Source organism: Rhinolophus sinicus, chromosome 3 (assembly GCF_057876585.1).
Source record: "Rhinolophus sinicus isolate RSI-liver-muscle chromosome 3, RSI-T2T, whole genome shotgun sequence".
NCBI lineage: Eukaryota > Metazoa > Chordata > Mammalia > Chiroptera > Rhinolophidae > Rhinolophus > Rhinolophus sinicus.
In genome coordinates this window covers 194,719,780-194,733,570 of record NC_142503.1, presented here as the reverse complement: position 1 = coordinate 194,733,570, position 13,791 = coordinate 194,719,780, and the positions used below count along the sequence as shown (strand labels likewise).

General features: G+C 45.6%; 1 protein-coding gene across 1 annotated transcript; it reads right to left on the bottom strand.

Annotated features, from left to right (window-relative positions):
* Positions 1-618: 618 nt before the first annotated feature.
* Positions 619-13,574, bottom strand: BDKRB1 (bradykinin receptor B1). The gene is made up of 2 exons (XM_019744368.3): positions 13,452-13,574; positions 619-2,149 (listed from the first exon to the last, which is right to left on the bottom strand). The coding sequence occupies exon 2, from the start codon at positions 2,137-2,139 to the stop codon at positions 1,081-1,083; it is 1,059 nt and encodes a 352-aa protein (XP_019599927.3). The 5' UTR covers positions 2,140-2,149; positions 13,452-13,574; the 3' UTR covers positions 619-1,080.
* Between the last annotated feature and the right edge of the window lie 217 nt (positions 13,575-13,791).

The following is a 13,791-nucleotide window of genomic DNA, read 5'->3' as shown; positions in this document are numbered from 1 at the left end:
TCCTCCAGGAAACCCTCGCTAACACCCCTTCCCTGGCGCCTGGGCTGGATGCCCCTTCTCTGTGCTCCCGGAGTACCTCCTCTTACCCTGATGGTGACACTCTCCTAATCATTGTCCCTGTTGCCACGCGCTCTTGCAGGCAGACTCTCAGGCTCACCACCGGGTCCCTGGTAGCAGGAAGAGCGCGGATGCATTAAGAGTCCAATAAATATTCTTTCGCGCGTAGCCCACGTTTTTCCGCCCATGTGTCTTGGTCATGCCTCCCGCAGCCCTTCCGCCCTCTCTCCACATATTCAGATACTTGGTAAAGCTCAGCTCATAGTGTACTCCCTTCATGGTGTCCATTCTGACAGCCCTAGGAGAAACCCCTTTCCCTCTGAATGCTCAAGGAATGGGGTCTGTGGCATGCTCATGTGATTTCTCACTGTCTTTTTTTCATACGATAGTTATTTAGATCTATACAAGTTCCTTGTGGATCGCATCTCTAGCTATATCATCTCTGTATTCCGAGCAGTTAGCCTAGAAAATTTTGGATGGGCAAGCGGAAAAGCAATAAGAGATCCTTACTGGAAATTTGTATGAGTTTCCTGTGGCTGCTGGAAAAAATACCACAGACTTGGTGACTTACAATAATACACATTTATTATCATATGTTTCTGCAGGGCAGACATCTAAAAGCAGTCTCACTGGGTTGAAGTCAAGATGTAGCAGGGCTGGTTCCTTCTGGAGGCTCCAGATAGAATCCATTTCCGTGCCTTTCCAGCCTCTAGAAGGCGCCAGAAATCCTTGGCTCCTGGCCCCTTCCTGTCATCACCCCACGCCTCTTGATTCTGTTGTCCCCTTTCCTTCTCTGACTCTGACACTTCTGCTTCCCTTTTATAAGGACCTTTGCGATTATGGGGCCCAACCAGAGAATCCAGAACCAGGTCCCCCTCACAAGATCCTTGGTTTAGTTGCACCTGCAAAGTCCTCGTTACCATAGAAACATTCACAGTTTCCAGGGACTAGGTCCTGGTTACCTTGGGGGGCCGTCGTCAGCCTACTACGATAGTATTTGTTATGTCAGAAATAACTGCTGTTTTAATTCCGCCAGAAAATTTGGAGGATTTCTTTCCTACGGGACGAGGACATTGGAGGAAGGCTTCTAGGGGTACATCGTTTATAAAGTTCCCACACCTTGGTCCTGAAAAGCTGGCCCATAAAGACATAGACGACTGGATTCAGGCAGCTGTTGGTGAAAGCAAAGAAGTTGGCCCACTGGAGGCCCAGGTCTATGACGTTATCCCAGAAACAGCCTTGGATGGCCTTCATCCGGAACAGGAATTCCAGGAAGGCAAAGAAGTGGTAGGGGGCCCAGCAGACCAGGAAGGCAGCCACGAGCGTGAGAAGAAGTGCCGTGGTCTTGCCATCATTGGGACCCCCACACCTCGTCCTCCTGACGTCCGCCTGCCCTCGCAGGGAGGCCAGGATATGGTAGTTGAAGAAGACAATGGCAGCCAGTGGGAGGAGGAAACCCAGCACATTTAACTCCACGATCCTTGCAACATACCAGGCCTCGTGAGGGAGCACCAACACACAGGCAGAGACGTTCAGGTCCGGGACGGCTTTGACAGCGCGAAACAGGAATGTGGGGATACTCAGCAGGCCCCCTAAGACCCAGATGAGCAGGCAGGTGGCCTGGGCCAACGTCCGCCGCCGCCGCCTCCGGCTGGCCATGGGATGCACCAGCACGCTGTAGCGGTCCTGGCTGATGGCCACCACCAGGAAGATGCTGACGAATAGATTGGCCTTTATGACTCCATTGACCATGCGGCAGAGGAGGGCTCCGAAAGGCCAGTTGAACTGGTTCCAGATGTTCTCCACCCAGAAGGGCAAGCCCAAGACAAACACCATATCGGAAGCTGCAAGGTTGGCCAGGTAGATTTCAGCCACGGTCAGACGCCGCCGGGGCACGAGGAAGACGGACAGCACGAAAAGATTTCCCAGCAGGCCACAGAAGCAGATGGTAATGATGACTGTCGGTAGCACTCTGTGCAGCAGGTCCCAGGCTTCCTGAGGATTGTCACAGGACGTGGCATTTGGAGGCAAGAGCTGGCTCTGGTTGGAGGACTGGAACTCCAGAAGGGCCTGGGAGGCCATCCACAGGGACCTGCAATGAACAGCATGTAACATGACGTGGGTGGCTGCCAACTCCTGCCCTCCAGCCACATCCAGTTGGCCGCAGTTTGGGAAAATAAAGTTTCATGGGCACATAGCCACACCCATTCATTAACATATTGTTCACAGCTGCTTTTGTGTTGCAACACAGGAGTTGAATGGTTGCAACAGAGACTGTGGCCGGCAGAGCTGAAAATATTTACCATCTGTTCCCATAGAGGAAAAGATTGCCAACCCCTGGTATAAAGAAAGGACCAGGACTTTGAAACCTGAGCCCAAATCCTGGCACAACCACTTGGTGTGGGCCACTTAGACCCCCTGATTTTTTCTTGGTGAAAATCATAGCCAATTGGACGCCTCTCGTGGGACAGTGGCAAGGACTGGGGATAATATCTATGGAGTGCGTGGCATGGTTGCCTGGTGCAGAGGAAGCACTCAATGGAAACTGGTGATTAGTCTTATTAACAACTGTATTATTACCATTAACAGTTTAACAAACATTTAATGAGCACCTACTTTGTGCCTGTACTTTGCCAGGTGCTGGACATACAGGGAACAGGATGGAGCAACCCTCAGCCTGAAGGTGCTCACCGTCTAGAGGGTTGCAGATGTGGAGACGGTTGTAATGAGCTAAGATGGAACAAAGCAAGGGCTAGAAGAGACATGGCCAGCACGGGAGCCGATCTGCAACCAGTGGGGTGGACGGGGTTGGGGCATGGTAGGAGGTTTTCACAATGAGAAGGTTCTTGAGCTGGGCTTGAAAAATATGAGTAATAAAATAATAACTAACATGTATTAAATGATCTCCATATTCCAGGCACCATCCTAAGAGTTTTGAATTTAAGTGTTTTCTCATTCAATCTTCCCAGCAGCCCTGTGAGGTTGAGCCATTGTCATCTCCATTGGACCAATCAGAAAATGGAGCACAGAGACACTGAGTCACTTGTCCATGGTCACACAGCAGGTCGGTGGCAGACTCTGGATTCAAACCCAGGCAGTCCTACTCCAGAGCCTGTGGTTCTCTCTATTGTATTCTGCTGCCCGTCTTGTCCCCACTTGGTAGATGAGTTCAGGCTCAGAAGTTAATGACTTATCCAAAGAGACGTGGCTAGTGAGTGACAGCACCGGGCTATGGACCTCAGCCTGCCATGACCCCAAAAGCCACACTCACAGCCACACAGCTGGCCTTCCTCCCACGTGACCACACTATTTCAATGGAAGAGGGATATAGTGGGAAGGAAACACACCAAGTCTCCCAGCCCTCTGGAATCCCATGGAGACGTGAGATACACATCCTGTACTTGTGGATTTGTGGGTACTGACTGGCAAAGCTGGCCACAACCAACTCAGGGGACCCACATGGTCCCACTCTCAGTGAGCCACTGTCTACACTGTGGGATTTCTGGGGCTCCACCCCCGAAAATCCTCCCTCCACCTGGAGGAGTTAATAAATGCAAAGTGCTTAAAATGGCTCCTGGCTCTTCATAAGCACTTGCTAAATGTTCACTAGTATGATCATTGTTCTTATGACTTAGTGATGCTTGAGATTCCTTCAACGGGGCAAAGCCTCAGAGCATCCAACATAAGGTAAGAGAGAACTCATCTTTGGCTGTGTAACCTTGGGCGAGTCACTTTGTCTCTGAACCTGACTTTCCCCATCTGAGGAGGACCTGACGACCTCCTCGCTGTGACACTGTCTGTAACTCACAAACTGTGCCATTCACTCTGGGGTATAATTCACCAGTTCCTCCATTCATTTATCCACTGAACAAACATTTACTGAGCACCTACTCTGTGCCAGGCACTGTACTAGGTATTTGGGCCACAGGAGTGGATGAAATAGGTAAAGATTCCTCTGCTTAGGGTGCTTCTAGCCTCATGGGAGGTGAGAGTCAATACAATAAATGTACTGAACAGGTGTGAGCCAGGGAGATGGTGAGATGTGATCAGGTGTTAGATATATTTTGAAGGTAGTATCACCATGATTTTCAATCGGACATAGGTTTTTGTTTTGTTTTTAACTGTTATTCCCTATGTTTTATTTTACACTTCCATGACTATTTTGTAGCTACCAATTTTTACTTCTTAATGCTTTCACGTTTTCCACCCTGTCACCCAACTCTTCTCCCATCCATCACCCCCAAAAATCTAGTGCCCATCTGACACCATACATGGTTATTACAATATTATTCCTTACGCTATACCCTACATCCCCATGGCTATTGTGTAACAACCAATTTGTACTGCTTAATCCCTTCCCCTTTTCCACCCATTCCCAACCCTCCTCCCATCTGGCAATCATCAAAATGTTCTCTGTTATCTATTAGTTTGTTTCTGTTTTGTTTGTTTATTTTGTTCTTTAGATTCCACATATGAGTGAAATCACATTGCATCTGTCCTTCACTATCTGATATGCTCCACTCAGCACAACACCCTCCAGGTCCATCCATGCCACCGCAGATGGCAAGATTTCATTCCTATTCATGGCCACACAATATGCCACTGTATATATGTACCACCTCCTCTTTATCCATTCTTCCATTGGCGGACACCCAGGCTGCTTCCACATCTTGTCCATTGTAAACAGTGCTGCAATGAACATACGGATAGACACATCCCCTCGAAGAAGCGTTTTGGGTTTCTTTGGATAATTACTCGCAAGGGAATTATTTGTTCCTTCTTTGTCACTTGTTAGAGTTTTTGCTTTTAAAAAAAATTTATTGGGGAATATTGGGGAACAGTGTGTTTCTCCAGGGCCCATCAGCTCCAAGTCATTGTCCTTCAATCTCATTGTGGAGGGTGCAGCTCAGCTCCAAATCCAGTCGCCGTTTTCAATCTTTAGTTGCAGGGGGCCCAGCCCACCATCCCATGGGGGAACTGAACCGACAACCTTGTTGTTAAGAGCTCAGGCTCTAACCAACTGAGCCAGCCAACCTAGTCTTTGTTTTAAAGTCTATTTTGTCTGGTGTAAGTATTGCTATGCTGGGTGTTTTTTTTTCCTTTTCCATTTTTAGGAATTATCTTTTTCCCATCTCTTTACTTTCAGTCTGTGTGAGTCTTTTGATCTGAAGTGAGTCTCTTGTAAGCAGCATATGTATGGTTCTTGTTTTCTTCTCTATTCAGCCCCCCCTATCTTTTGATTGGAGCATCTAATCCATTTACATTTAAAGTAATTGTTGATAGATATGTAGTTATTGCCATTCTATTATTCATATTTTTAATTAATTCATTAATTAGGTATTAAAGAAGTTCTTCTAAGATTCCTTGTAATACTGGTTTGGTGGTGAGGAACTCCTTTAGGTTTTTCTTGTCTGTCCTTCCATTCTCAATGATAACTTTGCTGAGTAGAGTAATCTTGGTTGTAGGTCCTTGCTTTTCATCACTTTGAATATTTCTTGCCAGTCCCTTCTGTCCTGCAAAATTTCTTTTAAGAAATCAGCTGATAGTCTTACAGCAGCTCCCTTGTAGGTAATTAACTTCTCTTGCTGGTTTTAAGAGGCTCTCTTTGTCTTTAACCTTTGCCATTTTAATAGTAATATGTCTTGGTGTTGGCATCTTTGGGTTCATCTTGTTTGGGACTGTCTGCGACTCCTGGGCTTGTATGTCTATTTCCTTTACCAGGTTAGGGAAGTTTTCAGTCATTATTTCTTCAAATAGGTTTTCAATTCCTTGCTGTCTCTCTTCTCCTTCTGATATGCCTGTGATGCAAATGTTGGTACACTTGATATTGTCCCAGAGGCCCCTTAAACTCTCCTCATTTTTTTGGATTCTTTTTTCTTTTTGCTGCTCTGATTGGGTGTGTTCTGCTACCTTATTTTCTAAATCTCTGATTCTATCCCCTGCTTCATCTAATCTACTGTTGAATACTGCAATGCATTCTTCATTTCTGTTATTGTATTCTTTATTTTCAGCTGGTTCTTTTTAATGTTTTCTATCTCAATTTTTATGTTTCCTACCTCTTTGTTGAAATTCTCCCTGAGATCATTGAGCATCCTTATAACCAGCGTTTGGAACTCTGCAGCTGGTAGATTGCTTGCCTCCATTTTGTTTACTTCTTTTTCTGGAGCTTTGTTCTGTTCTTTTATTTGGGACATGTTTCTTTGTCTCCCCATTTTGGCTGCCTCCCTGTGTTAGTTTCTATGTATCAGGTAGGGCTGCTATGTCTCCTGGTCTTAGTAGAGTGGCCTTATGTAGTAGGTGTCCTGTGGAACCAGTGGTGCAGTCTCCCTGGTCACCAGAGCTGGGTGCTCCAGGTGTGTCCCTGGTGTGGATTGTGTGTGCCCTCCTGTTGTAGTTGAGACTTGATTGCTATTTGCATGTCAATGGGAGGAACTGACCCGCAGGCTGATTGGTTATGAGGACTGGCTGTGACTACAGTGGAGGGCTGTTGTGCAGAGGCTCACCCTACAGAGCAGGGTTCACTTAGTGGGGGTCTGGTGCCTGCCCACTCTCCCCTTTCAGTGTGTCGTCCTAGGAGGTGGCCGAGTGATGCTCCAGCCCAGCCTGAAGCTGGCCACTGGGCCAGCAAGTCCCAGGGCCTTCTGCAAGTGGATCCGCTGTAGGCCAAATTCAGCTACAGTCTGTGTCCTGCCTGGGGCCACCTGGCATGAGCCACAGAGAAATCCAGAGATGGCTGCCACCTGCACTGTGCTTGGAGGTGCCTTGAGAGGCCAAGCCACAAACCAAGGCCAGCTATCACTAGTGCCAGGCTTAGGGCTGCTCAGCCAGAGCTATGGAACATGCTGAAGCCAGATGCTGCTTATTTGGGTTTTGTGAACCTTTGAGAGATTTTAGGAAAGTCCATAGCATGAGCCAAGGCGGGCCATTTTAATGGAAAGGCCACTGGAAGCAGCTTATGTATGCCCGAAAATTAGGTGGGGCGTGGCCTCAGAATCACCAGGGCGTGGTGAATGAACGGCGTTAGCCATGTCACTGGAAGCTGAGATATAGCCGCCACCTGGCATCTGCACGCCAGAGTGCGAGAGCTCAACAAAGAAACATTGGATTCTGCCAGCTCTTCCATCCGGGAGAAAGCTGCTCCTGCAGCACTTACTTACCCTGAAGCCAGGCAATTCATTTCGTCCCTGTATGTCCCTGGCACCATTCGAGCTGCTGCCCCACTGCTGGAGCTCAGAGCGAGTGATTCCGTCAGCAAGTAAGTCCTCGCGCAGTCCCTTTAAGAGGAGCACCTGTGAGTGCAGCCTCCCCCCGTCCCACTCAAACACACTCTCCACTGTTTTCACAGCCAGAAGTTATGAGGACTTCTCTCCTTGGCACTGAAACCCTGGGCTGGGAAGGGGCTGGGACTCTTCACTCCTCGTGGGAGGGTGGTGCAGTGGGGGGGAACCTCGGCAGCCAAGGTATCCCTCCCGATTTTTAATGGTCACATGCATCTCTGCCCCTCCTACCAGTCTCAAGCTGGCTTCTTTTGTATCTCCGTAGTTGTAGAGCTTTGGTTCAGCTAGACTTCAGGCTAGACTTCTCAATAATGGTTGTTCTGTGGTTTAGTTGCTATTGATGTGATGCGGTCAGACATAGGTTCTGAGGAAGGTGGAGTTGGATGATGGCAAGAGTTTTGGCCTGAGCACTTGGAAATATGAAGTTGCCATCAACTGAAATAGAGATGACAGAGTGAAGATAGCGCAGGTATTTTTGGGTGAAGATGAGGAGTTCACTTCTGGACGTGTTAAGGTTGAGATGTCTGCTGGCCATCAAGTGGGGATGTCCAGTGGACGATTGGCTGTATGAGACGGGTATTCCGAGACCAGATCTGAGATAATGGTACACAATCAGGAGTTGTAATCACATAGATTATGTTTAAAGGCACAAGGATGGGTGAAACCAGCAAAGGAGACAACAGGAAAAGAAGAGGATAAGCCGCTGGGCTGCCAGGGGACGGGTCAGTGGGGATCACGGAACATTATGGGCGAGGCGGCATGTAGCATTCTGACCCAGAGTATGTGAAGCAGTTGGGAACGTCTGGTTTTGTCATTTATTGCAGGGCATGAATCCACAACTACTTATTTTGTTATTGCCAATACTTTTAAATTTTGCAGTAAGCCTCTACCAGTAGCAATGGGCTAAAAAATATGAATGTTCAATGAAAATTTACATCCTGAACTCCTGTTTCTTAAAGAAGTTGATGATGAATGCGTAGGTTGCACAAAATGTTTGTTGCTGTTTGCACCACTATGGAGGCTATAGCGATTTCACTGACCATGAGGAAACTTAAGACACAAAACTGCTACTTCAGAAGCTAATCATTTTAACAGATCGTGCCCCAAGACATTGATTTCACCCACCGAGTGGCAGAAGATGCTGGTATAGATCGCTATATGCAGACTGACTTCTCACTTAGACCAAGTGACTAGTCTTTAATTCAGCTCATTTTTAGTTGCAACTCGTCTTGTGCACATACGACAATGGAAGTGCTGGCGGAGTATGTGTCAGCTCCATCAGAACTGCACAGACAGGGACAGGTGACCGTTTGACATCAGGGTGTTCAGATTCTTCCAACAGGAGAACCAGTCCCTTCCAATCAGGAGTTAATTCTTTCATCCAGCCCATGGAATCAAAGCAAAGCCTTCAGACGTGAACAATGGACTTTGTGTGAGTGCTGTACTAAACTCAGTTTAAATTGTTCACGTTAGAAATAAAGTTGCTGTATTTTGTGATGACAACACATATTTTCGGTGGGCAGGGTGTCATACTAGTAATAACAATGTTCTTACTAAAATGAGAGACTATTAACAGAAATATACTTCAAACAGGGCACGGTGCACACAATTTGTAATTGCATATAAATAAGTTTCAATATTTTGTCAATTCAAATGGAGACTGTAGTTGACAAGATTTACAAAATTTTAGAACGTAGTTACTGAACTACAAGCTCTCTGTGATGAAGTTGATGAAGAATTTGAAAAATAAAACCCAACTTTGGCATGTTTTCTTTCTCAGCTATCTAGCATTAGTCAATTTGGGGAGACATTGAGTCTAAGTGTCCTAAAATGTTATTAAACTGTTTGTTAAAACAGATCTCTAAATTGTTGGATTTTGTTCCAAATAATTAAATTTTTTGCTAAAAGAACAAGGAAGGAAGTGATCAAATTAAATGATGAGAGCTCAAATGGCACACAAGATTTAATTTTAAAATTCTCTAATGACATTCTCTAATGAGATTTGGAATCTCTCAATTTGTAGGAAGAATTTTTTCAATCGGATAAATTCATATTCTATACAGAAAAGAGATAGAATTGAGAAAGTCTATGGTTTGCAGCATATAAACTTGACAACGCATTTAAAAGTTAAAAATAACTACAACTTATTTGAAGAGTTTAATCTGTTAAGAATATTTGTTGAAGAAAAAACTCTGAACTGAGGCATAAAGGAAGTACCTGTGAAAATATTTGGGTGGAAATATTTACATAGTTCCATATGCGAAGAATTGGACTTTCAAATAGCATCTGCTTGTCAGGATTTGCTCAGAGCTTAACCAGATACCTCAACGTCTGCAGAGGGAACAGTTTCTTAACTAAATATATTCTGGTCCAAGAGAAGAGTCAACTGAAGGTGTTAACTTAAATTTATTAACCATAAAATCTGAAGGAAAAGATTTCAACCATTATATAGAACAATTAAAAATAGTAAGACCACATTGAAAGAGAAATACATTCTTTAGGAAAATGTCAGTGACATATCAGAGTCAGATACAAGCCTAAGAAACTAACTGTGTAGCATGTGGATATATACTAAGAACAATTATTTTGCTTATGTTATTTTTCAATGTTCAGTTAATTAACATAAAGAAAAGGTTTTAGTTTGCTTTCATGTATGTGCGTGTATACATATTTTTAAAGACAAATCTTTTTTTGAAAATAAATGTTTCACAAGAACTACTTAATAACCTTGGCAAGAATATATAAAAGGAGCCACTTTAAAATTGGGCCAGGGTAGACATCCCAGAGGAACTGCCTTGCACGTCTTATACCTCAAACTTTTTGAATGTTAAAACAGGGCAAAATCACCTTTGGACTGGGCCTGATGCAAACTTGGCCCCAAAGAGCTGTCTGCAAAGATAACAAGGAAGCAGAAGACTGACGGCTACTGGACTGAAAAGTAAAGACATTCTCTAGAATAAACATCATTGTGTTATGTTATCTGCACCAGTAGAAATGCCTTCCTCGTATTGACATCATTGTTTCCCTTCCCTTTCTCATAAATACCCATTGTCTTTGTCTCCCAATCTGAACATTATTTGGACTTTTACCTGAATCATTCCCGAAGAGCTAGTCTTTGATCTCACATAAATGCTTTCACTTTGAGAGACTTTTCTTTTTTAATTTTTAGATTAACAACTCCATCAATGTAATATAATCAGTGTATTGTTTTAAGTTGCCCAGTCTGTGGTCATTTGTTATGACAGCCACAGAGAACCAACATACCCAGCACAGCCGATTTCCCAGATGCCTGGCGGACACTCCAGCAGCCCCCCGTACTGCATACATGTGTGGGAGCTGCTTCCTGAGACTGGCATTGGGACCCAAGCCGTTCCTTCCTGTGCCCTTCGCTGCACATGCTGGGGAAGTTCTATGTGCCAAGGACAATTCATGTGACATCTTCATCTCAGCCCCAATCTTCCCCTACCCTGAGGCTGCAGAATGAGACCCTGGTGCCCAGATCTGACCCTTCAGAAGTGGCCACACCTGTCATCTGCTGAGGGTCCGACTGGGATTGTGCTGGGCTTTAGGTAACTTGATCCTGACAACATGCCTGGGAAGAAGGGTGCCCATTGTACAGATGAGCAAACTGAGGTGAGAAAGAGTGAAATGACTTGCCCAAGTTCATGCGGCAATATGAGCTAGTCCATCTGTACACAGCTCTTCTTCCTCACCCGCCTCAGAGTCCAGGCCTCTTTCACACAGCACAGTGTCTATAAAGAGAATGGGCCTGGAGTCGGAACCTGGGCTCGGGTCCTGGAATCACCAAACTGTGTGACTGTGGGCAGGTCAAGTAACTTCTCTGAGCCTCAGTTTCCTCATCTGTAAAGTGGGAATAATGGTGTTTATTGCAAAGAGTCGTTGTGAGGCTTGAATGAGACCATGCCTGTAAAATCCCTTGTAGGTTGTAGGGCATCAAATCCAAGGCTTTAATGATGAGAAGCAGCCCCCCCCCCCCATAATAACACAACTGTGGTCATCGTAATGATGATAACGTGCCCTGGTCCCTCTGAGTGGAAACAATCTCTCCTCCACGTGAAGTACCCTGATGTTGTAACATGAGTTTGGAAAGTGCCATAAGTCCCCCTTTCTGCTCTTCCTGAGCTTTGGAACAGTTCAGGGATAACCTGGGACCCAGCACACTGGGAAACTAAGGCACTGAATTCCAGAAGGCTGGGTGTCAAGAGGGCCTGGTGCTTGGCCGTGGGATTCTCATTTGTCTCCAGCCTTGGAGCTTGAATCACCAGGAATCTAAGAGGGAACTGGGAGGATGGGGTAGGGGATTTATTACAGAGGCTGAGAGAGCCCACAACGTGGCCTCCTCTGCTTCTCCCCCTTTCCTTCTGCACGTTTCCTTGAACATGCAGGGGGTGAGGGTGTGTGTCCCCTGTGAGGCGTGGGTGCCTGGGTAGGAAGACATGGCCCATGGGGGGCAATGGAGGGAGCCTGGCAGTGTGTCCTCCTAAGAGACCACAAGGGCTGTGAGAGGCACCACCAGACCAAACAATGGGCCATGGGTCTGTGGTGTGAGGCTGAAGGAGCAGCAGAATAATGGCCCCCAAAGGTAGCTATGTCCTAGTCCCCGGGACCTGTAAATATGTTACCTCACATGCAAAGGGACTTTGTAGATGTGATCAGGTTAAGGATCTTGAGATGGAGAGAAGAGACTGGATTATGGCGGTGAGCTTAATGTAATTAGAAGTGAAGGTGATTTCATTTGTGAGTGAAAGAGGAAGGCGGGAGGGTCAGAGTCAGAGATTAGAAGATGTTGCACTGGTGGCTTTGGAGAAGGGGCCACAAGCCAAGAAACACAGGCATCCTCGAGAAGCTCAAAAAAACAAGGAACGGAGTCTCCCCTAAAGCCTCCAGAGGGAGCACAGCCCTGCCAACACCTTGACTTTCACCCAGTGCGACTGATTTTGAACTTCTGACCTCCAGCACTGTAAGATAACAAATCTGTGTTGTTTTAAGCCACTGCATTTGTGCTGATTTGTTACAGCAGCAACCGGAAACCTATACAAGGGCAAAGCTTCACTGTGCCCAGGAAATCAGGGACTGCCAGCTCTGCCACTGGCAGAGACCTCCGGCTTCAGCTGGAATCTGATCAGTTCAACAGAAACTGCCCTCCATCCCACAGGACCTGCTGGTCTGTGGCCACGGCAGCCACAGCCTGTGTCTGCTCAAGCTGGGCTTATGTGTGAAGTCCTCAGGAGCTGCTGCCTGTATTTATATCAAGTTGGCCAGAGAAGAGAACTCTTCCTTCACCAGTTCTGAGCTTTAGCTCTGATGTTTGCCGGGCACAAAGTAGGTGTTCAATAAACAGCAGCGATTGCTATTATTAGTGATATTTGATCCTACTTGAAAAACTCAGAGGTGACATTGGGCAAGTCTACTAGAGATGACAATCCTGTAGTTTCTGTATGATATTTTCTAAGTTCTGCACATTTTTATCATTGGCATGTGGTACTCGGAAGACAGTGTGACTTCAACAAATTAGCCTTCTTCAAATTAATTCCAATGTCAACAGTGAGGTGATGGCACAGGCATTTGAAATACAGACACAGATATTAACGAACGTCCCCTCAGTCACATAATAACATGTGTGGCTATTTTTAAGCCACAAATAAACCAACCAGTTACTGGCCTTGTGAAATCTTGTAAACAATCCTGGGGAGAACAATTTGATTTTTGTAAATCAGAATTTGTAGACTATAACTGGTCAGAGTCCACGCACAGCTCTGATGGCTGTGTTCAGCCTTTAGGTGTTTCATACGACCAGGATATAAAGAGCTGCTGGAACCTCCACAAGCTGTTTCAAACACTCTCCCTCCTCCTCCTCTTACGGAAAAGCAACTAAAACCCAAAGTAGGCACGAATACAAGTCTCTTAAATTGATTTAGAATTATCTTATAAAAAATACACTTACAGAAAGTGGAAAATTTTGCCAATATTTAGTTGTAAAAGGAAGATTTTTGTTTGTTTGTTTGTTTGTTTGTTTGTTTGTTTTAAAAGAGACATGGATCTCTTCTTATATGTTACTCTTATAAGAAGGAAAAAGAAAGATGGTCATTTACTTACTCAGAAAGAAAATGAACGCGCTCACAACTCCAGCTGGGTTTTCTGATGGCGAGAGCTGCCCTCGGAGGTGTTTTCTGTTCTGGAAAGTGCTGTGGAAATGCGGGGGCCTTAACTTACATAACCTCTGCTCCAGTGATGTCATCAGAGGGATTGCCGAAAAAGTGAGTCTTTCAGATGGAGGAAGCAAGCTGTGGTTTTGAAAGGAAAACTGCTTTGCACTTTGGACCTGGCAAGAGATTTTTTTCAGCCACCGTTTCCTTCCCTTGGTGACGTCTAGGGAGGTACAGGGAATACAGTCAATAATATTGTAATAACTATGTAGGGTATCAGATGGGTAGTA

What these genes read in the sequence shown, in the direction of transcription:
- BDKRB1 (XM_019744368.3), bottom strand. Translation starts at nt 2,139, where the DNA reads ATGGCCTCCCAGGCCCTTCTGGAGTTCCAGTCCTCCAACCAGAGCCAG.